This window comes from Diplotaxodon limnothrissa, linkage group LG5 (assembly GCF_057381915.1).
Source record: "Diplotaxodon limnothrissa isolate DT_005_m linkage group LG5, D_limnothrissa_male_GT1.1, whole genome shotgun sequence".
Taxonomy (NCBI): domain Eukaryota; kingdom Metazoa; phylum Chordata; class Actinopteri; order Cichliformes; family Cichlidae; genus Diplotaxodon; species Diplotaxodon limnothrissa.
This window is the reverse complement of record NC_140600.1, coordinates 16,219,588-16,241,427: the sequence shown is the minus strand read 5'-3', so window position 1 is coordinate 16,241,427 and position 21,840 is coordinate 16,219,588. Positions and strand designations below refer to the sequence as shown.

Sequence of the window (21,840 nt, the reverse complement as noted above, 5' to 3'; positions counted from 1 at the left end):
TCCTCCTGTGTGTGCGAGTTTCATACCTCAGCTCAACTTTTCCCCATCAAGACCGAGTTGTTTTTAATCCTCTTTAGTCGTCGTTCGTCGTAGTCGTCGTCTTCATGCTCTTGCAAAGTATGTCCCCTCCATGTTGACGAGAGGCAGGTTAGCTTAGAAAGAGAAGACGAGCGCGCGGCACTAAACTCAGAAACGTGTGGAGACTTCGGGGAGAAAACGTTAAACTCGTACGCCCTTCCAGACGTTGGCTCTCACAGCAGCCGCGGTAGTAGCTAACGTTAGCGTGGCTAGCTTGGCTGCTTTAACCCTAAAACGCGGCACCAAGTTCAGCCAGCCCATTAACCGTTCTGCAGCCGAGCGCAACGAACGAGCTGCGGGGGAAACGGTTAACACGCAACTGGGTATCACTCAACAGACAAATGCACGTGCCAAAATGATAATAACGCAATAACAGCGACGATACTCCGACGAGATTTAGGCTATCCCTCCTTCTTCAGGACCCAAATAGATGTCCATTACTTTTTTTCTTTTTTTGTTATGCACCGCCCCCTCCCTAGGACCTCTACTGGAAAGAGGGATTTCCCCCCCCAGCCCCTACGGCAACCAATCACGCTTGGGCTTGATTTGTCTCCTCCGTTGTGGTTGGCCACGCGTCTCTCAAGCTCTAATCTGTTCGGTGGGCTCCGGTGCCAATAACTCGGAGTTCCGTCCCCCTCAAACAGGGGTGTGTCGTGACGTCAAAGGTAACGAAGAGGTAAACAACTTTGACCGCGTGAGGTTTAAAGCGACACCGTTTGTCTGTGATCTCTGATTCAACGGAGACCCGGTGTGGGGATTACCGTGCTTAACATTAGACACGGTATGTCGTCCCAATAGGTGGAAATTGCCTCTCCCGGGCCGTGTTTTTTTCACCTACACAGGAATGTCTTTGTTTGCAGCTACGTGCAATATGAACAATATTGATTAAAAACGTAAATATTGCCACAACAGCATCGCAAACAATAACACACATCTGAAACAATAACAAGAGTTCAATCTGGCTCTAAATCTTTTATTTTATGAATTTAACCCCGCGAATTTTTTGACACTTCGCAGATGTGTGCAATGAGGCGTGCGTATCGGAGGGGTGTGTCTACTCTGCAGTACACTGGTAGGCTGGAGACGCAGCGTCGCTGCATGGCGATGTTGCCATACATTTACAATACACCAGCGGTGGCCGAGTGTGCTAAAAAAAAACCCAACCCAAAAAACCCCTAGACGATTACACACCTCCACTACACGCTTTCACAAGCAAAATACGGTCAGTATCTTGTGCTCTAGTGCATTTATTTATTTTGTATTCATTTGTTTATTTTGTCGTAATTTGAGTGACGTTTCTTCGGAAACCGGCTTTGTGCGTAAATAATCTCTGGGATGTAGTTAAAATGGTGGTGGTGTGTGTGGTATTAGGGCCAGCAGTGGGGGGCCTGAGTGAAGGTCAGAGGTGTGTCTGTAATGTAAACACCATAAAGGTCTTAGATGTGGAGGGGAGAGGGAAAAAGAGAGGCGGCCTATCCGGTCCCAAGTATCCTTTTCCAACTAATTGTAAAAACAAGCGGTAGATCTGTGCCAATTACAAAAAGAATGTCGATGTCAGTGCAGCTTTGAATATGATACTTTGTAAGCTCCTGTTCAAGTCGTAAAGTGTAATTTTTGCCGCTTTACAAGGCCTGTGTTTTACTGTAAAAAATAATACCGCTTTAGAATATATTGTGCATGAGCTTTACCATTTTATATATTACTTGTTTGTGCTACCTTGAAATGATAATACAGGCACACACACACACACACACACACACACACACACACACACACACACACACACACACACACACACACACACACACACATATATAGGCCTATCTTACAAAGTACATGGACATGTTGCATAGCCACCTCTGTTCATCAGATTGTATCACGTACTTTGCTGCCTCACAAGCCTTCCAATTATCTCTGCATTGATCTAACAGTGCTTGAGCCACAGTATATTGTGCACTGCTGTTCTGTTTTCTAAATCCCCTGCGAGTATAGCTTTGGCTCTAAAACAGCAAGATTTTTTTTGCAACAAACATTCCCTAAATATTCTGGTCCATTCCTTGTCTGAGGGTTTTTACATTTGGTACCCCCTGTTTGGCAAGGATTAGCCACAGACCACTAAATAATTTGACTTGAACCATAAAACCCAAAGGTATGTGCAGAGTTCATTGTCGACTACAGATGTTTTTATGCCAGGTTTTCTATCTGCACCGCAGAACTAGCATATCCAGAGCCCGCCAGCACCTTAGATATGTGTCATAAGCTTATTAGGTGTTGATTCATGTGCAGTAACTGGTAGTAAAGTGTGTGGGTGTTAGGTTAATGCTCATGGAGAGTTGATCCTTGTCCTGTGGCTTGGGCTATTTCCAAGTCTGGCACCAGCACTAGATCAAGCCATTCTGCTGCAAGGGGTTTATTTGGCTCCACAGCACCCATGTCAGACATGTATCCTGGCCCAGCCATTTTGTGTCCTCAAATGCTCCGGCCCTTCTCCGTGAGCTGGCTTGCTGTTTGGAAACCAGGAGAGTGGAAATAATAAATCAGAAACACTGACCCACTAAAACTATGGGAATAGTTTTCGTGGCACTAGTGCAGACACATAAATAACTTTCATAGTAACAGAGCTTAAACTGAAATATGCTCTAAGGACAGCTCGATTTCACTTTTGGCTATTATGCCAGGACACCAGCTGATCACACAGCCAAACTGCAATGGGGCTTTATGTGCACTTTGTATATTATAATGCATTATGATATTTTTATTATAGCCACAAGTAAAATAATTTGCTGACGTGACAAACTTTACAAGCAACTGCAAATCTATTGTGCAAAATAGTGCTGATGCACTGAAAGTGGAAAATTAATAAATTACAGAGGACGTCTGAGGGACAGGCTCAGAGGTCTGACAGCAATTGCAGAGCCTCCAAGGAAAGCCCAGCAATGCCAAATGTGTCTGCCCAAACAAACACATTCTACATGTCTTTTGAGAAGAAGAAGAAATAGTATATCTAACAGTACTCAATTATCCAGAGTGATCAAGAGTGGCCTTGGGTCCACCAGATCATGTAAAGTACCTGAGAGCTTTTGGAGCTAGATTGTGAAATCATGTGTTGATCAGCTAGTAGATGTCCTGCTGTGCAATGCAGCATGCATCCATGTTATGCCTATGAAACTCAGGATATCCTGCTTGAGGCACTGCCACCCTGTTCCACTTACATCTGTCATCATCGCATGCCTCGGGCTGCTGGTCAGAGCCCTCATGGGCTCACTTCCCCCAGGCAGTGTAGACGGTCGGCACTTTAGACAAGCAGCAGCTCAGCTAAGGGTGCCAGCACTTTAACCCCACAATGCACTGTCTCTCAGAGAGAAAAGCAACAAACTGTAAGTGAGAAGATAGTTGATTACAACAAAGCATTCATAATATTCCCCTCATCCACAGGGGACCGTGTCTGAGCACCATTATGTGCAAGTGAATCCTATACTTGGTGACAGGCAGGCTACTGGTGGTGAAAATGGGCACTTCCTCCACTGTTGTTCTCAGCAGTGCATGCTAACACCTACGGCAGTTCTCAGTGATCACACATATCTGTGGCAGAGCCTCATGTTTATCGGTCTGAGAATGACACAACAGCCGCCACAGTTCTCACTGACGAAGAAAAAAGTCTAAATATTTCTGCACCTAAGCAACAGTCCAGTTTTTGAGAAAAAGAAAACCACAAAACACATATCTGGATGCAGAAATCAAAAACATAAATCTGACAGTTTTGGATAAAAATATAGTCATGTTATGAAAAAAATACATTTTTATGTAGAGATGTAAATCCATCCACATATTTCTTGTGATATGGTTTCAAGTGATGAGAGTGGAAGTAAATGCGGCCATTGCCAGGAAAGAAGAGCCCCGGTGACAGGGGAAGATGAAAGGCATGATGCTGGGATTCAGGAAGCAGCAAGGACAAGGAGGAAACAACATGATCAATATGTGTGACGTGGAGTCAGCACTTTTCGATTCCTTTGGCTCAGTATTACTGGGTAATGTAAACATCAAATTCAACATGGCTCTGAACATCTTTAGAACCTTTGAATCTGCTTGAATGAGAGTAACTGCAGCAGCTGCATCACTGCATGGTGTCCGGGCTGCGCCATGCTGAACTGTAAAACTATACAGCAGGTGATGTAAACAGCACTGTTTTTCAGCAGCAATAAATGGCCATCCCTCTAGGACATTTACCACAGGAGGTGCGTGAAGGAGAGCAATAAAGTCAGGCAGGACCAAAAGCAACCCAGTTCTCAACTTTGCTTTCTTCTTCTTCTTCTTCTGTTTTTTTTTTTTTTATAATTTAAAATCGCTGCTAGAATTTAATTTGCAGAGCTAGCAGGTTCAGAACAGTATAACCATCAGTCTGGTAAATTAATAACTGAATATCGCCTTTGCCCATTCCACCTTCAGTACCTGTACTACTATATACTAATTTTAATGTACCTTTGTTTGTATGGTCTGTTGAAGTCAACAAAACAAATGCAGTTCTTATTATATGTGACTTAGACTTTAGTGATCTTTAGTCTGCATTCACTCTCTGACTTTATAAATTCCTTTTTCAGCTTCATTTTTTAAAAATGTATTTTATAAATGTATTTTTTTAAATAATTACTCGTGGTTGGGCGTTAGGACATGGAAGCTGTTCCTGGACTTTATAAGCCACGCACACGCAAACACACATTGAAGACAGTTACGTGAGTTGTTACATGATCCGCTTCTTGACTAGGGTGCGGCGAGACCAAGCATGTTTTTATTCACAAAAAATCTTAAAGAGAAATCCTGGACTTGTACTGTTTTCCCTTCAGAACCTCGCCAGGAGCAGCAATGTGGAGATCCAGTTGCTTATTAAAGTTCCTCTAGTTCCCTCTTCTGGAAGAATCAGGAAGGACATGTCTACTCGTCACACGTGGGTCCTTGTGATATAACAAAGCAACAGTACTAAAGCCCACAGGGTTACATTGCTTCAGAGCAGCATAGAGCTATTCAGCCATAAATCCCTGCGTGCCTGCCAGAAAAATGCATTTTTATGCAGTAGTTGAGCTTATTCCAGCAATCGTGACAAAGAAGCCTTTTGTTGTTTCAAAGAAACGAACGGGGGGAAAATACACAAGCATAAGCAACTTATGGCTCTCAACCCTTTCAGGTGATTTAAAATTTGAATATTGGACAGAGAACCTGCTAAACAACTGGGCTTGAAAAATACATAGGTGTGCGGTTATTAAGTACCCTGGAACACCTGATGTAGTTACTGTGTCGTTATGTTCATTACACAAACCCTTACCTCAGTACACTATGTCCATGGCGCTTCTAGTGTCGATTTGAGTTAATGGCTTGCGACTTATTTTCTTGGATTAATAATTTCAAATGTATGTAATATTTCTCACCTATAATGCTATTGGTTAGAAATAAAGCCTCGCTTTTCACATTCATAAAGCTTCACGGTATATTAGTTTATAAATTTAACTGAATCCACACTTGGCGCTAATGAAATTGGGGAAACTTTATTTTGAAAACGACGCTTTTATTTTGTCAAGTCGTATCGGATAACGAGTAGCTAGCTAGATTCTAAAGTGATTATCCCGTACGATACAGGATTGTATTGATTTTATCAAACATGTCGGTTAGGCAGACGTGGTGGACAGTTTGCATCTTTACATTGATGCTTCGAATATAACGAATTAGCTTTTGTTTCTTATTCCGACACGGTCAAGCCTCTGAAGCTATGATTGTTAGCTTGGTTAGCTTTATATATACGTATATATGTGTGTATCCAGCAGTGTCCGAACACCAGATAGTTGCAGCGAAAAGCCCAACGTTAGGCAAGATATAACCGGAGAACTAATGTGTTTAATCCTAAACGACAGGTTAGCGTAATTATTACCAGTGCTGACATTGGGAGAGAGTATGATGAAACATATATACGTGTACTTGAAGCCGTATGTGCGCAGCGCTAACGTAACCGGTCCCATGGTGTAATGGTTAGCACTCTGGACTTTGAATCCAGCGATCCGAGTTCAAATCTCGGTGGGACCTCGTCCTTTTAATCGATGCGTTGTGATTCCTGTCGTACCTAAATTATGCGTTCAAAGGCTGAGATGTACCAAATCAAACCGGCAGCCAGATGTTTGCAATTAGAACGTCACAACTAAGCTATCACCTGTTCTTTGTAAGTAACACAGAGAAGATGATCCTTTAAACTGAAATTGTCTCAAGATGTGCCTAACTTATAACTTTAATTATGAAGACACTACTTGGTTTCAGAACACTTGCTTTAATGTTCTTGTCAGATATGACATACATCATTCTTTTCACCACCTCAGACACCTAAAATATATTACTTCTTGTACATAAAAATCCAATATGACAAATAATAATTGTGCTGAAGTCACCTCGATACTGTTTCAGTGTACAGAAAAAACACAAATAGCAAAATGAAAAATGTATTTCAAAAAAGAAAAAACAACAGTTCAAAATATCACAATAGTCTTTGGTTTTAAGTGAAACAGTTCACTCATGAAGTGATTATTAACTAAAAACTTCTCTATGCGCTTTTATTATGACATTACCAACATAAGAAAAGTTGTTCATATTCATGTAATGCTTATGACCTCTTAACTTACTGCATGTTTGTTAAAATCTATTTTAAGATTATATTTTACATTACAAAATTTTTTGCTAGATAGTCTGCATTTTAAATTCTGGTTAACATAATGCTCTATTGTAGTTAGACCTTTATTAGTATTCATGCTGTGAGGACAAAACTGATAATGTTTCACATTTATATGTAATGAGTGAGTTAAACTGCAGCCACACCTTTGCCTTAGATCATCAGAATACACACTTTCATGAATCTACTTGCTTTACTCTTTCCAGTGTTTCATAAGTGCAACTATACCAGTTTACCCTTGAACACATGACTCTTACTTCCTGCCACATTCTGAGCCCTTTTTCTTCAGCTTTTGATACTGATGTATGGAAAATGTTAGGAAAATAACATGGATGCTTGCTCATGCAGTTTCAAAAGTTTGTTCATCATGTGAACAGTTTGAAAAATGATAACATAAATGATTTTAACAACAATAATAAAAATAAAAGATACAAACACAAAACCAATTAAATCTCTTTTTCAGTCTTATTCAGCAAATATCACCAAGTTTCGGTCAATCACTGGCTATTCCTCTAAATAATACTTTGACCTACAGAGCAGTGATTTGTCAGAATTAGATTCTCTTATAAAAACAGTCATACAGCCAAGCACAGTGATGCAAATTGTATAAACACAAACAAAAATGGTATATACACACACTTCATGAGAAAATATGTCAAAAACCATTTTAATGTCTTCCCCAGATCCCTAACAGTTCAGAGAGGTTTTTTTCCCCCCAAAAATTCTCAGTTTTTCTCATCTCCGTAGCTGTGGTCCCAGCATGACTTTGTTGATAAAGTTGACGATTGCTACAGCTGGTTGCTCGGGGTCCATCTCTGCAAACAGGTGACACACATTCTCTGTAGCAGTGCCTGTCCGTCTCGCCACAAAGCCAAACATCCTGCACCAGAGGGCAGACACAAGAGGTCAAAAGAAAAAGCAAACCCCATTTAACACTGAGGGAAAGTCAATTTTCTTTTGAAAAGCGAGTAGCAAATCCAATGGTGATCAATTGCCATGCAAAGAAGCACATAGTGCCAGCTGGTATTGTCACTGATAAGGGAAAAACACTGCCACACAAGCACTTACTTGCTTGACGTGCTATCAGAATTAGTCCACCTGAAGCACGGGTACACAAATAGAGACAAAGTGACAAGGACACAGAGACTGTTTTACTAGGGAAAAGAGTAGCAATATACATCCATTTCTCACATAAAAAAGCGAATATGCAACTCACAAAGAGAACTTATATTAGAAAAATATAAGTCATTACAGCAGCGACAAACACACGTCTGTTCCCACCTTTACTAAAGATAATCAACAGTGACATAGAAACAAGGGTAGTTTTTTATTAACATGGATAAAACTGGTTTTAGTTTTAACGACCCACCTCTGATCATGAGGATCAAGACTGCTAAAGGTGATACTGTTGATTGGGTAGTGTCTCCTAAAAAATAGCCTGTGTAAACATACATAACATTAAGTCTGGCATGAAAGAAAGACTTAATACTTCCTATGATTGTTTAATACAATAACAAATACCACAAAATTTACAAATAATACTCATTAAGTGAAACTGACGCTCTTCCTAATATGTAACATTGTAGTGATTCATAAGTACCTTCTCTTGCTGTCGGTTAGTGTGATACCCTGAGAGGACACTTTGAAGTGGACCATGGTTGCCACTGGGCGTGGATTCAGAGACAAAGTGAACTTCGTTGCCTTAGAAACTGCTTCGGGCCCAGTTAACGACTCTGTTTCCACAGAGTTCAGGTAGAGGACGTTGCACGCTGGTTCATTAGGGAAATGACAAAGATTATTATTATTATTAATATTATTCTTACAGGTCAACATTGTGAAAATATGGAGCTTGAGAAGTACCTGCTCCTTGTTTGAGGAGCTCAGCTGCAGTGCTGGTATTTGTTGCACTCTGCATTTCCTGAAGCTCCCCAACCAGATCTGAAACATGATGAATTTCATTTAAGGCTGTAAAATGCCTCCTATTCATAGAAGAGCATTTAACTGTTCTCGCATAATAGATTTAGTTGAAATCTAATTAAACAATTAATACCTTTTTCTGGGATGTGAAGAGGACATGGCAAAGAGATGGGAGTAATTGAATGCTGGTACACCAAGGCGGATAAACTTCCTGAGACAAAAAAAAAAAAAGGTAAGAAGATTGCAAATGTGACAGATTAGAAGGGATTAAAACACAGAAAATTGAGGCTTGGAATATAGTAAATATTCAAAAACTGTATGTAGATTAAAATGCTAAGTTTCTCACACAACACTGAAAATGTGAAATAAATGGCAGCATTTGCATCTACAGTGTAACTAACCAAAGTAGGACTCATTCTGACAGCCCTTGATCTTCACTCCTCGCGGCCCAGACTCGATCAGGAAGTGTCTCACCAGCTGTTCCAGAGGATCCCCTGGGAGACAGGAGATTGAAAAGGAAGGAAGGATGAAAAAGGGCTTGTTTTGCTGCCAAAAATCTTCTATAAACATAAACGAAAATACAGCATAATGTAGCTGATATCTTTTATTCTGACCATATTATATTTATTATGTTCACCATGAACCATTTTAATACATTAACACACTGTATCACCATCACAAAATAATTTATTTGGCGTTTTTCAAAATGCAGCCATCAGTGTGTCTTTAGATGCTTTGGTAAATGTCCATTTTATTTCTTTATTTCTTTCTGTGTTCCAGTTTGCATGCTTTATGGGCCCTTTATACCAGCCATTTTCAACCTCACAAACAACACTGCATAGCAAAAGTGCCATACATTCTTTGGCGCAAGTGGTCATTTCGGCTGATTATGCACCTCTCAACTTTTGTAACTTCACCCAGGATCTGATTTATTTATTTATTACCAACAGTTTAACTATATATCAGTGCAGAAAATCATAGATTCACTCATAATACAAAAGGAGACATTGCAACACTGGTTTTGACTTCCTCTGATTTGGAGGTTTTGTCTCAGTGGCGACACGTATTGTTCAGGAGAATACTACAGTGACAAGTTGTGCCCTAGAGAACAGTAATTGAGCCCTTGGCAACCATTGGCCTCTAGGGAAAAACGTGTATTCACTAACAAGTTGCCAAGTTGGTGGCTGGAGGAATTGAGGCACAGAGGTGTACAGTGCTGTACTGAAAACATCCGGACATCTGTAGTTTGCATGGAAGACGCTGAAATGTATGGAAACACTTGCCAACTGCTTGCTGCGAGCCATATGCAAATCAGACACATAAACTGTCAGCCTTCAGAGTAAACATTGTGCTTTCTGAAATGTATGGGTTGCAGTGGTAAGGCACAATTTTACTTTGAATGCAGAGGTTCTCTGTTTCCAGTTTGTGTTGCACTCATTCAAGTTTTACTGTCTCTTGTCGAGTAGTCAGTGAGTGATTGCAGACAATTTGATACCTTCCATGCAAACTACTGTGTGCAGCAAACATTATTGTTTGCAGTTATTGCCTTGGTTACTAGCAGATTGCTGCTAACAAAGAGGTTTTAGCTGCAGCAACGAATTTCACCCAGCAGCAGCCAGCAACCTCCAGGAACTGCTTGTCAAATTGTTGGGCAATACACCGGTTCACAAGTGAGAGGTTGCCTGGGGGTCGCCGATCAGTCTCTAAGCCTGTGTGACTGAGGCATTATAAACAAGCTAAACTTATGATAGATACCTTTGCTCCAAGAGAAGTTGGCATTAGGAGGAGGGGTAGCCACCTTGAGGGCCAGGCCATAGGCACCCTGGAAGGAATTGCTATCTCTGATGAGGAAACTTCCTGGCTCCTTGTCCTTCAACACAGCTATGGCTATGGTAGAAACATTAGAGCTATGATGTAATGGCCCAAAACAGACACACTGACCATAATACGAGTTAAATACGAACCATCCTGATGTATTAAGTGTTCCTGATACTACCAATTCATGTTTCATTAAAGCTCTCACCTTGGTCTCTGGTGATGCCTGGTTTGTACCAGTACTTGGAGCTGTCCTGGACAAACTTAGCATTGACCCTGATGTCTGGCTCCTCCCGGCAGCTGTGCTGTGCAGACCCCCTCCTCTGCTCTCCAACAGCAGGGGAGAAAGTAACATGATGTGTGGGGGAAGGAGCTGAGGAAGCCCGAATTAGAGAGTTGTGTCCATTTAGGGATCCTGCTGTTGTGGAAAAGCGTTTCTTCTCTGGGAGCGGTGGCTGGATGGTGGGGATAGTGACTGCAGTGTACCCAGTGTATGGAACATGGGGGACATTTAGTAATGAGTAGTAATAGGATGCTGAGGGAAAGTCTGGTGTATGGTATCCATCGGGAACAGGTGAAGGCGGTTTGGTGTCAGCTGAGCTGTTTCTGTCTGGAGTCAAGCTTTGTCCTGCTGTGTCTGTAGCAGATGAGGAGCGCAGAGGAGAAGACTGTAGCTCCGGGGAACCAATAGGAGAATTTGGGAAAGTGGTGGAAGGGCTAGAACTTAAACTAGTTGCTGGATTTATGGATACACCTCTGCTGCTGTCTGATGGGCTATCATTAGGGAGGGCAGAACCATTGAGTTGCACTTGAACTGGGGTGATAATGACAGTTGCATAGCTTGAAGCATGTGATGTGTTAGATCCATGTGCATGTCCCGTTACCTTGACTGCTCCAAGCTTACCATCAGGACTGCTACTTTCAGAAGACTCACCTGATGTTTGCACGGGGTTGACAGGTATGATTGAACCTTGAGTTTGTGTTTCTGTTGGTTTCACATTTTTGTTACTTGCGCTGGACTCTTGAGGTGTTGATGTGTCTTGGCTTTGAGAAGGACTGTCGACATTTACACTAATGAAAAGACCACATATGATAATTTTCTTCATATCTTTATATGTAGCTGTATTTTCCAGAATTGTGAGATGTCAGAAAGCAAAGTTTCACTCACCTGTCTTCTGTGTGTGTGGGGCTGCTGCTACCAATCAGTGTGTAGTCATGGTCAGAGTCTGGTCCAGGGGTGCTTGATTGTCCATTAGAATCAGACTTAGTTTCTGAATGTTGGGATATCTCATCTTCTGTGTCTGTCTTGGCCTTTTCGACTTTGATAAGAGAGATTAAAATATATGAGATGAAAGTATAACATAAGAGAGTGATGATGATAAAAGAAGGGGAAAAAAGCATGTTAACCCATCCACTTAGTCCTTTCCTCTACCTTTGCGATGCTCATTGTGCATTTGGTCTCTGGATCCCAGTGGGGTTTCGGGCAGCTTTCCTTTTGCAGGTGATGGGCTATTAGCAGGTAGAGGGGAGGCTGATCCAGAGTGATATCCTGAGGCATAACCTCGACTCTCATGGCTTTCAGCTGGAGATGACTCATAAGGTGAGCAGGGACAGGAGTGGCGTGGCTGTAAGGGCGTGTGGTATCCACTGCTGGCTCCATCCCGTATATCTATTAGTGACTGGGGGATTGGGTAGTTCTGGTGAGGTGCAACAACAAATCTAGGGTGCTCTAGATTTGGACCTCGGTCCAGAGAGGGTTGGTAGAGATGAAATACAGGCGTATTGGATTTGCACTGCCAAAATTCTGCCTCTCTTGCTATGTCCCATGGATTTTCAGTTTCCCATTGTGGAGGTACACCTGTTCCTTGAGACCAGTGTATTGTTTCTGATTGGTCTGGGTAAGCTGAGTGTATTGTTTTAAGTGAGGCTGAGTGATGTTCACGTCTGCAGGAGCAGTCTTGCCAGGGACAACCAGAGGACTGTGCAGGAGAGCCAAAGAACATCTCTCTGTAAGGGCTTGATGGCTGCGGCTGGTTGGATAGATGAGACGCTGGGATGTGGCTGGAATAATGAAGAAGGTGACACTCTTCCCCAGTGCAGAGTCTATTTGAGGCTGGCAGGGTGTGGCTGTGTGGGTGTGCATGATCGCGAGTGGAATAAGGGTAACATGGCCTATGGACAAAAGGTAGAGGTAGAGGTGGAGTTGAACGTTCCCATGGCAACTCTGGTAGAGGATGGACACTGTGGCGATGACATAGCTCCATATGAGCTGAATGAGGATGAGGGGACACTGATTTGGATGGTAAAACTGGCAGAGTTTGACTTTTTGGATGATTTTTAATGCTTTTGCAACGTCCAAGACAGTGACTGTTGGGAAGACAGGGCTCTCTGTCCCTCTCCAACCCCATGTCACCACACTTTATACTTGCTTGTCCGCAACACAAGTGCTCTCGTCTCAGCCCTCCAGGACCCAATGGGTCTGTATCATCTAATATAGCTGTTTCTCTGTCCCTTTCTTTTCCTCTTGTCTTCTCTTTTGTTTCGTCTTCCCTATTGCTTCTCCTCAATGGATAGTCAATATTATCTCTTTCATTAATGGATAGAGCGGTGTCAGCCAGGTGATCAGAGGGGACTGAGGAGTAGCTGGAATTTGAGGTGTAGGTGAGAGTCTTGGATTGGGTGGAAGTTTGAGTCTTCACTGTTGGGCTGGTAGTGAGGCAGCCATTGGTTGATGCTGGTGAGGCAGTTGCTCCTGGTCCACGTCGCTTCCTCACTTGGGCGTATAAGCTTCCATCCAGCGGTCCCCTTGTATGAAAGATATCTAATAAAAACAAGATGGAAATCTGATTCCTCCTTCTTTATCTAAAGCCCATAGTCAAAATATGAAGAAAGCTCACCTTCTTTCTATTCTAATGTTTCTTTCAGGACTCAAGAAAAAGAATCCAGTCATTAGCAGGTCTAAAAAATAGGTAACTACAACCTCAGATGAACTACAGAATATGACATACTACACTGGGTCATTATTTATCCGACTAATATTGAGCTAAAATGAAGAAACAGTGTGTCAAAAAATAAGTATATTACTGTTTCTAGAGAAATTAAGGGGAAAATTAGTCCAAACCTCAATCCAGTTGAAATGCTGTGATGAGAACTTAAGAGAGTTGTGCATAAATGAATGTCTGCAAACGTCAATGAACTGAAGAAATGCTGTAAAAAAGAGTGAGTCAAAATTCCCCCACAACTATGTGACAGACTGATAAAGTCATACCAAAGATGATTACTGCATATTATCACTGCTAATTGTGGTTCTACAAGCTACTGAATCATGGAGTGTACTTAGTGTTTCATTGGACTGCGTCTGCAGTTGATCTGAGGTTGTATTTATCTCATTTTAAGCCCTGGTAAGGACTAGATGATTTTTTATTAAATAAAACAGAAGACTTAACAGAATTTGACCATGGCTGTAGATCTTAGATGTATATGTAAAGCATTTCTTACTTTCCATGCTGTCTTCATGATGCAGATTGAAATTCTCATAGGAGTCCCATCTGACAACAGGATCCGAGGTGTTATATTCCACTTTGATGGAGGTGTCATTCTGGTGGTATTCTTGACCTCAAACACAAAGTTTTTATTTGAAACATATTTACACATAGCTCATTACTAATATATTAGATTTTATTAGTATTTATGAGTGGTGTCCTGTATGTGTATTGTTTTTACTTTATATAGCTATTGTATTAAGCCTGCTGGTATAGCAGAAGCTAAAATCAAGGAGTTTCATGCCGTAGAATAGAACCATGAAGTGTTGAACTTAATTTAAAATGAGAAAGAAGAGACTGGGTGCGAGGAATGCATGAAATGATTCAAAGATATGCAGGTAACAGTGATATTTACCTTTTATTTTTTCTGGTCCATTAGCGAAGATAAACTCCACTGTAGCATCAGGGGGGAACCTGTCATCTACAGAAAGGCAAACATAAAGGAGTGACTAAAATATCCAGACCGTAACTACAGAGAGACACCAAAACAAAGTAAATAAATAAAGATACTTGCTTTTACTCTCAGCATAATGGAAATAAATAGGCCAAAAAAGGAAACAGAGCACGGCACATCATAGAAGTCTATCTAAAATTAGCTTGTTTTTTAGTTTCATACATAAGTGTGGATTTAATATTAGTTGTATATTTTATGCATGAGTCAGCATGTAGCACTTAGAGGTACTGTCCTTAGACTGCTGCTTAGTGAACCACGTTAAACCATTTCTGTTTCATCTAAGCTGACGCTCTCCTTTGCTATTTGTCTCTGAAGACAAACAAAACAATGGTCTGAGGAATAAGTGGGTCTTGAATAATACAGTCATGTAAACAATTTCAAGTTTGCAGCAGAATTATGCAGCAGAAAGTTTCCTTTTTGTAATATTTTATGCTGTGAGGCAGAGTCTAAACAACCATGCTGCAGTTATTTAGAGTACTAACAGTACTAACTCCCCTTGAAGATGGGGTGGAGCCAAGGGATCGCAAAGGGCGGCAACAATGACACAGACTAAAGTTTTACAACCACACACAGCAAGTAAACATCAAGTAAGCCTGCTGGGGGTGCTATGCACATAATTACAGGAATAGAGTTACAGACAGTAAATGCTCCTTTTCAGAACCATTGTAGCTAATGTCTTTATATGTGCACATTTCAAAGAGCACAAGTCATTTCAACAGTAATTATGTTATGAGCTTTACTAACAGTTACAGAAGAAAAAGTTTGGCTAATGCTCCAGTTTTAAAAGAAAATTCAATTAAGAGTGACATAAAAAGCTTGTGATTGCTCAAAAAAGTCGAGAAACACTTTGAAAATAAATCAGATCTCAACAGGGAAAAAAATCATGCTGGATATCTGTCCTGATATGACTGGGTAATGTGAAAGAAAGGATGCCACATCGTTGGATGGGAAGAAAATTATCACCATGTCAAAGACACCTCAAAAATCAAAGTGAAAAAAATTATGATGCAGCAGGCTAGTCCAATTTGTAGAAATTTCGTTGCAGCAAGTCAAAATTGTAGTCAGTAGTTTGTATGAAGCTGGGCATTGTCGTGCACCTGGAGGAACCCAGGACCCAGCGCACCAGCTTAGGGTCTGATAGTGGGTCTAAGGATAACATCCCGATACATAATGGCAGTCAGGTTGCTGTTGCCTAACCTGGAGAGGTGTGTTAGTCCCTTGATGGATATGCCTCCCCAGACCATCACTGACCCACCATCAAACTGGCCATTTTGAACAATGTTACAGCCAGCATAAAGTTCTCCATGGCTTATCTGGGCTTTTTCACATCTGTCTCATGGGCTCAGAGTAAACCTGCTCCCATCATCTCAAATGCCAGTGAAGCTCCAAGGTGCCAGGCAGTGAGCACAGGGCCACTAGAGGACGTCAGGGCCTCAGGCCACCCTCATGAAGTCTGTTTCTGATTGTTTGGTCAGAGAGATTCACACCAGTGCTCATCCTGTTTCTCTTTGCAGAAAGGAGCAGATACTGGTCCTGCTGATGTGCTAACCACCTTCTACAGCCCTGTCCAGTTCTCTTAGAGTAACTGCCAGTCTCCAGAAATGTAACTGGCCAAATCAATACTCCAGAAGTTTAACTGACTTAATGCTATACTTTGATTAAAAACACTGTTCTTTTCATTTTTGAGCAGTGTAGACATAAGGAATGATGACATACCTCTACATTGCTGTTATGTCTGCAAAACAAATGCTTAAAGTGAGTTACAGAAAAAGTGACGTTGTCTGAAACAAATGACTGTAGTTACCAGCATCAGTTTCTATGCCCAATTGTCTGACTCTGTCATTGCTTCAAGCTGGCATTTTTTTCTTGCCATTCCATGCTCCTCCAAACAACTGACAAACTTTGGACTTGTAATTTTATACCTATGCAGGCTTGGTCGAGTTCACTCTTGCCAAACCACAGCTGGGCTCCATGAACAGTACAGGTGTGGAACTGGACTCTAAAGACCACCTCTCTTTCTGTTGCTCGTCTCCGCCAGTGGTAGCACTTTACCTATGGACAAAGATGCATATAGAAAAGCAGTGTACAACGATAGTCTCAAGATATTGATAGCAGCCCCTTACACTGAGATAAATAAAATGCCTTCTTTTATTCCTGGGCTGCTAAGGACTTATTTTTATCCTCTTGATGGGAGAAAATGATCATGCAGTCTCGGGAAGATTTAACTCTTAAGTGGTTTAAAAATAATCAAGCACTGTTCAAAAGTAAGGTTACAAAAGTGCATCAGAGTCAGGAGGGCAAAAAGTGTTTTGTGTAGCCGTTTTGTTAAGCGTGGATAAAATCCTGACTACAGGATTTATCTTAAAAAAAACAACACGCAGTAGTGTTGTAGTTATTGCAGTGATGTACTGTATGTATTTGTGGATACGGAGAGGATAGAAATCAAAGAAAGGTTGTAAATTACTGACATACAGTTAATCATGTGCTATTTCTCACCATAATGTCCCCCTTCAATAGTAGTGCTGGCTCCATAGTCACGCACAGCTTTCTTGCCCTGGAGCTTTGTGGATCACTAGACACACACACACACACAGGTACACGCACACAGAGTAGAAAAAATGGACAGTCCATCTTAAAATACATAAAACAAGTCAAAACATGCCACAGTTGGGTAAACACTGGCAAACAGCATAAACTTTAACATAAGCAGAGTCCCAGCTCCACCTAAACACAGACAGAGTCAACATGTGTGAAAGAGACTGAGGGAAGGAAAGATGTCTGCCCGCAGGAGGTGAGCTGAAAACACACACACACTGACCAGTTACTTACTAGACTCCTGAGGTATACACCAGTTGAAGAGACTGGTAGATTTTCAGGAAAGGATAAAAACCTGCAAATACAGAAATAAGTTTAGGGATAATAAAAAGGGTAAGAATTTGCAGACAGAGGCTTTGTTGCCCCCCCCCCCCCCCAACATTGTAAAACACTGACTGTTCCCACTTTCACACTGAAAATTACCATTTAAAAAAAAGTGCAGCCTATAAAACTGACCTCCTCCTGCCTGGAAGTTTGGTAGTGAAGGAATGAGGATTTGGTGCAGGAACAAGGGATTGCTGTTCATTTTGATGGTACCTGACAACAAACCACCAAAGTAGTAGATGTATCTGTCAAAGATAGGTGAAGAAATGGTGTGATGACACAGTGACTGAGGTGATAACTGCAACACAACAAGAAAAGATTAATGGTGGGCGGAGGAAATGGATGATATGCAGGGGATTGACACCTCTTCTGAGAGGACTGCAGGGAAGAGGAGACTTTATCTTCACAGAACTTCCTCATGGCCAATGTGGTGAGGGCCTGGTCGGCTCTGTGAACACGGGCAGAAGTGTATTAGTTCATTCATTATTTCTTGAGCTTGATGTTGATGAGGTGTATGCTAAGAGGAAGTCATGAAATCTGTTGGTGGCTTTATCTACAGATTTAAACAAATCCACAAAGATTGTTTTAGTGGCTTTTTTGGACATAAGGGCTCATTTGTGCAAACAGTAGATCCTTACATATGCTGGCATATTGAGGCTAAGAGCAGACTAATAATCAAAATGCAGATTACCCCGCTGATATCTTGCTGTAGTGCATATAGGCTGCCACAATGACCCCTGTTTTTCCTTTGTTCCCCTGTCAAAACAAAAATCAAAGGGATTATCAAATCAGTTTTACTGGTGTTATAACTTTTTAAGCGCAAAGGAATCAGATGAGTATTCAGACTACACTGACTTTGCAGTGGAGGACCACTACATTGTTTGGATCAGAAGTTAGCCACGTCTCCATGGCCTTACAAACAGCACAGATCCTGTCCAGGGGTGGAGCATGAAGATCGGGCCAGGCGTAGTCCTGCACCTGCATCGCAGAGGAAGATATTTCAAATACTAGTGGTTTTATGCTTTGTAAAGTATTTTCATTAACCCTAAATATACATATAAATGTACCTACAGTATATCACATACATTGCTCATGCACTTCGGTGATGTCTTAGTAGCCTGAGTTATGTGTCAGATGTGAGTGCCTGTACCTTTGGGTAGAGTCTGGTGATGTCATGTCTCTTCTCTGATAAATTTAGAAGCTGGGGGAAGGCAGAAGAAATTTACAAATCCAAAACTCCATTGCTTGAATCTAATATTAAACATTGTTATGCCTGTTTTGAATTTTATGTTTCTTATTGTTTCAGTCTTTCACACTGACCAGAAACTTATCTTGGTGCTTGGATTTCAGCATGGAGGCCACTTCCTGTAGGTTTCTGCGGTACTGCTGCTCCTCCAGGTCTGGCAGGAAGAAGACTGAGATGATCCTCTCTGTGATGTAGGTGAGGTCAAAGTCGTAGTGGCGCTCCATCACGTGCTCCATCACCTGTTCCACGCTTTTACTTCTGGACATTGTGAAAATCCATTCTTTTAGTTCAGGCAGAGCAATAATTAATGTCCTCACTGTAGATTTTGCTGTTGTCTGTGTCTGTCTGTTATAAATGCACAAAAATGCCTTTTTTCTTTGGTTTGAATGTGTTTGTGTTTTTGATCAGGCTTTGCGGTACCTTGGTATGGAGCCTCTCTTTTTCTGCGAAGTTGATTTAGTGGAAGTGTGCTGCGAGACAAGCAGAAAAAGATCTCGGTGCTGCACTCACATCATCATAAAAATTTCTCTGTGACAAAAAACATGTGATCCCCCCCCCCTCCAGAGCCTACCACTTCTGGTGTTGAGGTGCAGCTGGGAGTCACCTGAAAGGAAAGAAAGCACGTGGTTGTTTCTTTGCAGCTTTAACAGACCCACACATATACATTGGGAGGAAGCAGCTCATGCCAAGTCATGTGTTTGGTTTAATGCTTTTGGTGCAGCTCCAGCAGTACAGATGAGGAGATGGAACGCTGTGGAATGAGGAGAGCTGATGAAGAGGATAGTAAAATTCACTCTCGCTCTCCTCCGTCTCAGAGCAGCTGGTTTCAGGAAGAAGCTGTCGGTCAACAGATGCAGCTGTTCCTTATGATGGACTAGTGATGGATGACACACGTAGAATGATCTATACACTCAGTGGTGCGCACAAGCGTAGATGTTTAGAAACAAACTTCAACAGCTGCTCATGTGTACATGTGTGTAAACAATTGTAAAAAAACAAAAACAACAAAAAGCCTGAGGCCAAAGAGTGTTCTTTCAATTCTCAGTCATTGCTAAATGGTGTTTATTGTGCTGACCAGGCAGCTGAATAAGCAGCTCAGGCTATTAAGAAGTGCTCAATAAAAATGATTGATTTCACTTTTTCATTCTTTTGGCCTCTTTAGAAAGAAACACTGATAGATAGACTTGAGGGGGACTCAACATGTGGCATCCAGTTCTTGTAGTGATGAGCCAAAGGTAAGTTGCCAAAACTACAAACACACGTATACAGATGGAGAGAGACAGAGGGAAGCCGAGGTCATTTGAACAGAAGACAGCCACTGCTATGACAGTAAACTTTAACAGGTTCCTGTAGCTTCCTCTGTTCTGGATTATTTGATACTTTTCGGACTCATCTGGAGGTTCTCGTAAAATGTAAAAATGTTTAATGCGGCTGAAATGATAGAAAGTAAGAGGGTAAAGAAAAATGGAAAGAAACGCATGGATAAAAACGAAAAACATTCAGCAATCCAGTGCAACTAAGGGCCCCAGTAGTGCGCTTTGACAGGTGACACCATGTCAGGTTTCAACCTTTGAACTTTCCCACGAGATTGAGCCGCCCTCTGTGGCTGTGTTGGCAAGTGCTGACAGGCCTCAAGCAACAGGTTAACTAGTCAAATGCCAGTCACAGTGAACCACAGTGAAAGGAAAACAGGAAAATCTGTGACCATGCAGGATTACATTCACTAGCTCTGTGGTGACATAACAATACATTAAGACTGTGGCTGCTTTGAACACTGTCTTTAGTAACCATCTGCTGTCCAAGCATCTGGTCATTATCAAAATCAGTCTGCAGACCCCATGACCAGTTGACTGGTTAGCATCTGGGAAACTTTTATTTCCATGGCCTGCGTTGTAGCCAGCAGACAAATTTCTTTTTCCAACAAGGAATCAGTGTGTTTATGAATGCAGATTATTTTTATGCAGATTATTTTTGGATAGGCAAAGGTTTCAGGGTTGCATTTAAGCTATGCAATCCATCTCTCCGTGCAAATTTTATTCCTGCATGCAACCAGAGCCTGCTCTTCATGATAGATCAAACTAAGTACACAAAAACAGAAATTTTCTTGTAAGAAAAACCTCATCCTTTACTAAAAGGTTCTATGTCTTTATGCACAGCATCTGTCAAAGTAAGCCACTAGTACAAGCTGTGTTTCTTATTGAGTACTTAGTAATAGATGGCTTAGTTAGCATTAGCCTGTCTCTTCAGGCTCACTAATGCGTTTGTTGTTTTCATGTTCAGTGACTGTATCCTTTTAGCTGTGTGTGTTAGCTCAGCTTGGTTTTAAATAGACACAATCAATGTTATGTAAAATGCAGCACTGTGATGTGTCGATCACCAAATTAAGAGCTGAAGCAGCTGCATCACGATTGCTATTCAGCTTCTCAGAAAGAGACTATATTACACACTGGCGCGCCAAAACATTATGACCACCACTCATATGTTGTTGGCTCTTTGCATGCTACAAATAACAAAGGACATATTAAGCCACTGAAGTTCTCTGAAGGTGTCTATGGTATCAAAAACTAGAGATCAGCAGCAGATCGTCTGAGCGTTGTATCTTGTTGGCGAGGAGAGGTGCCAGTCTGACTTATTCCTACTGCTACACTATTGTCAGTGAGTTTTCTGAGAAGTAGAACACAATTTATTTTAAGTCACTTTAAAAGAGCTTTGAAACCAGGAAAATTGGATTAGTTTAGTGTTTTTGGCAAGAGGACAGTCGAACTGAGATTTCTACCCAAAATAAAACTTTCAAATTTCACAGTGCACATTTTCCAATACACAAAAAGCAGATTACAAGCAACGTTGCAGTGGTGACAAGTATTACACGCAGAAGGTTTAGGCCTGTGTGACTGGAAAAAAGGGGGACGTAAATGAGCATGCAACCTAGGGAGGAATGAGTAAAAAGGGGAGTGAATGGGAAAGGGCACAATTGCTGCTTCATAAATTAGCTCCTGCTGAAATTATAAGAAGGTCGTGTTATGTAACATCGTGTACCTCCTATATAAAGACAGACAACCAGCATAACAACACTTATTTATTCAGCATAAACGTGGGACGCTTTAGAGTCACTGAGTCCATAAAGTAGTTATAAAACTTATAATAGGAAATGAAAGAATGCAGAGAT

At 41.4% G+C, this 21,840-nt stretch overlaps 2 protein-coding genes and 1 non-coding gene across 5 annotated transcripts in view; 1 reads left to right on the top strand and 2 right to left on the bottom strand.

Moving 5' to 3' along the window:
* LOC146631855 (vitamin D3 receptor B) overlaps positions 1–521 on the bottom strand; it is a 32,708-nt gene extending 32,187 nt beyond the window's left edge. The window contains exon 1 of the mRNA XM_085353158.1: positions 27–521. The gene's annotated coding sequence lies outside the window, so the exon portion shown is untranslated. The remainder of the gene's footprint in view (positions 1–26) is intronic.
* Positions 522–6,075: 5,554 nt separating this feature from the next.
* trnaq-uug (transfer RNA glutamine (anticodon UUG)) lies at positions 6,076–6,147 on the top strand. Its single transcript has one exon. It is a non-coding gene; the product is annotated as a tRNA-Gln (tRNA).
* A 544-nt stretch (positions 6,148–6,691) lies between these two features.
* The window catches only part of LOC146631853 (tensin-2-like), a 30,351-nt gene continuing 15,202 nt past the window's right edge, over positions 6,692–21,840 (bottom strand). For 2 of the 3 annotated variants that reach the window (XM_085353154.1, XM_085353156.1), the window contains 24 exons: positions 19,246–19,278; positions 19,095–19,144; positions 18,749–18,932; positions 18,579–18,629; positions 18,284–18,406; positions 18,120–18,184; positions 17,793–17,876; positions 17,561–17,673; positions 17,339–17,399; positions 17,006–17,081; positions 16,432–16,561; positions 14,411–14,476; positions 14,012–14,128; positions 11,946–13,334; positions 11,682–11,832; positions 10,722–11,584; positions 10,454–10,585; positions 9,100–9,192; positions 8,832–8,909; positions 8,642–8,719; positions 8,382–8,550; positions 8,151–8,219; positions 7,850–7,879; positions 6,692–7,661 (listed from right to left, as the gene is read on the bottom strand). In XM_085353154.1, the coding sequence (XP_085209280.1) occupies positions 7,517–7,661; positions 7,850–7,879; positions 8,151–8,219; positions 8,382–8,550; positions 8,642–8,719; positions 8,832–8,909; positions 9,100–9,192; positions 10,454–10,585; positions 10,722–11,584; positions 11,682–11,832; positions 11,946–13,334; positions 14,012–14,128; positions 14,411–14,476; positions 16,432–16,561; positions 17,006–17,081; positions 17,339–17,399; positions 17,561–17,673; positions 17,793–17,876; positions 18,120–18,184; positions 18,284–18,406; positions 18,579–18,629; positions 18,749–18,932; positions 19,095–19,144; positions 19,246–19,278 (4,350 nt within the window). In that variant the 3' untranslated portion in view covers positions 6,692–7,516. The remainder of the gene's footprint in view (positions 7,662–7,849; positions 7,880–8,150; positions 8,220–8,381; positions 8,551–8,641; positions 8,720–8,831; positions 8,910–9,099; positions 9,193–10,453; positions 10,586–10,721; positions 11,585–11,681; positions 11,833–11,945; positions 13,335–14,011; positions 14,129–14,410; positions 14,477–16,431; positions 16,562–17,005; positions 17,082–17,338; positions 17,400–17,560; positions 17,674–17,792; positions 17,877–18,119; positions 18,185–18,283; positions 18,407–18,578; positions 18,630–18,748; positions 18,933–19,094; positions 19,145–19,245; positions 19,279–21,840) is intronic. The other variant, XM_085353155.1, reaches the window with a different exon arrangement.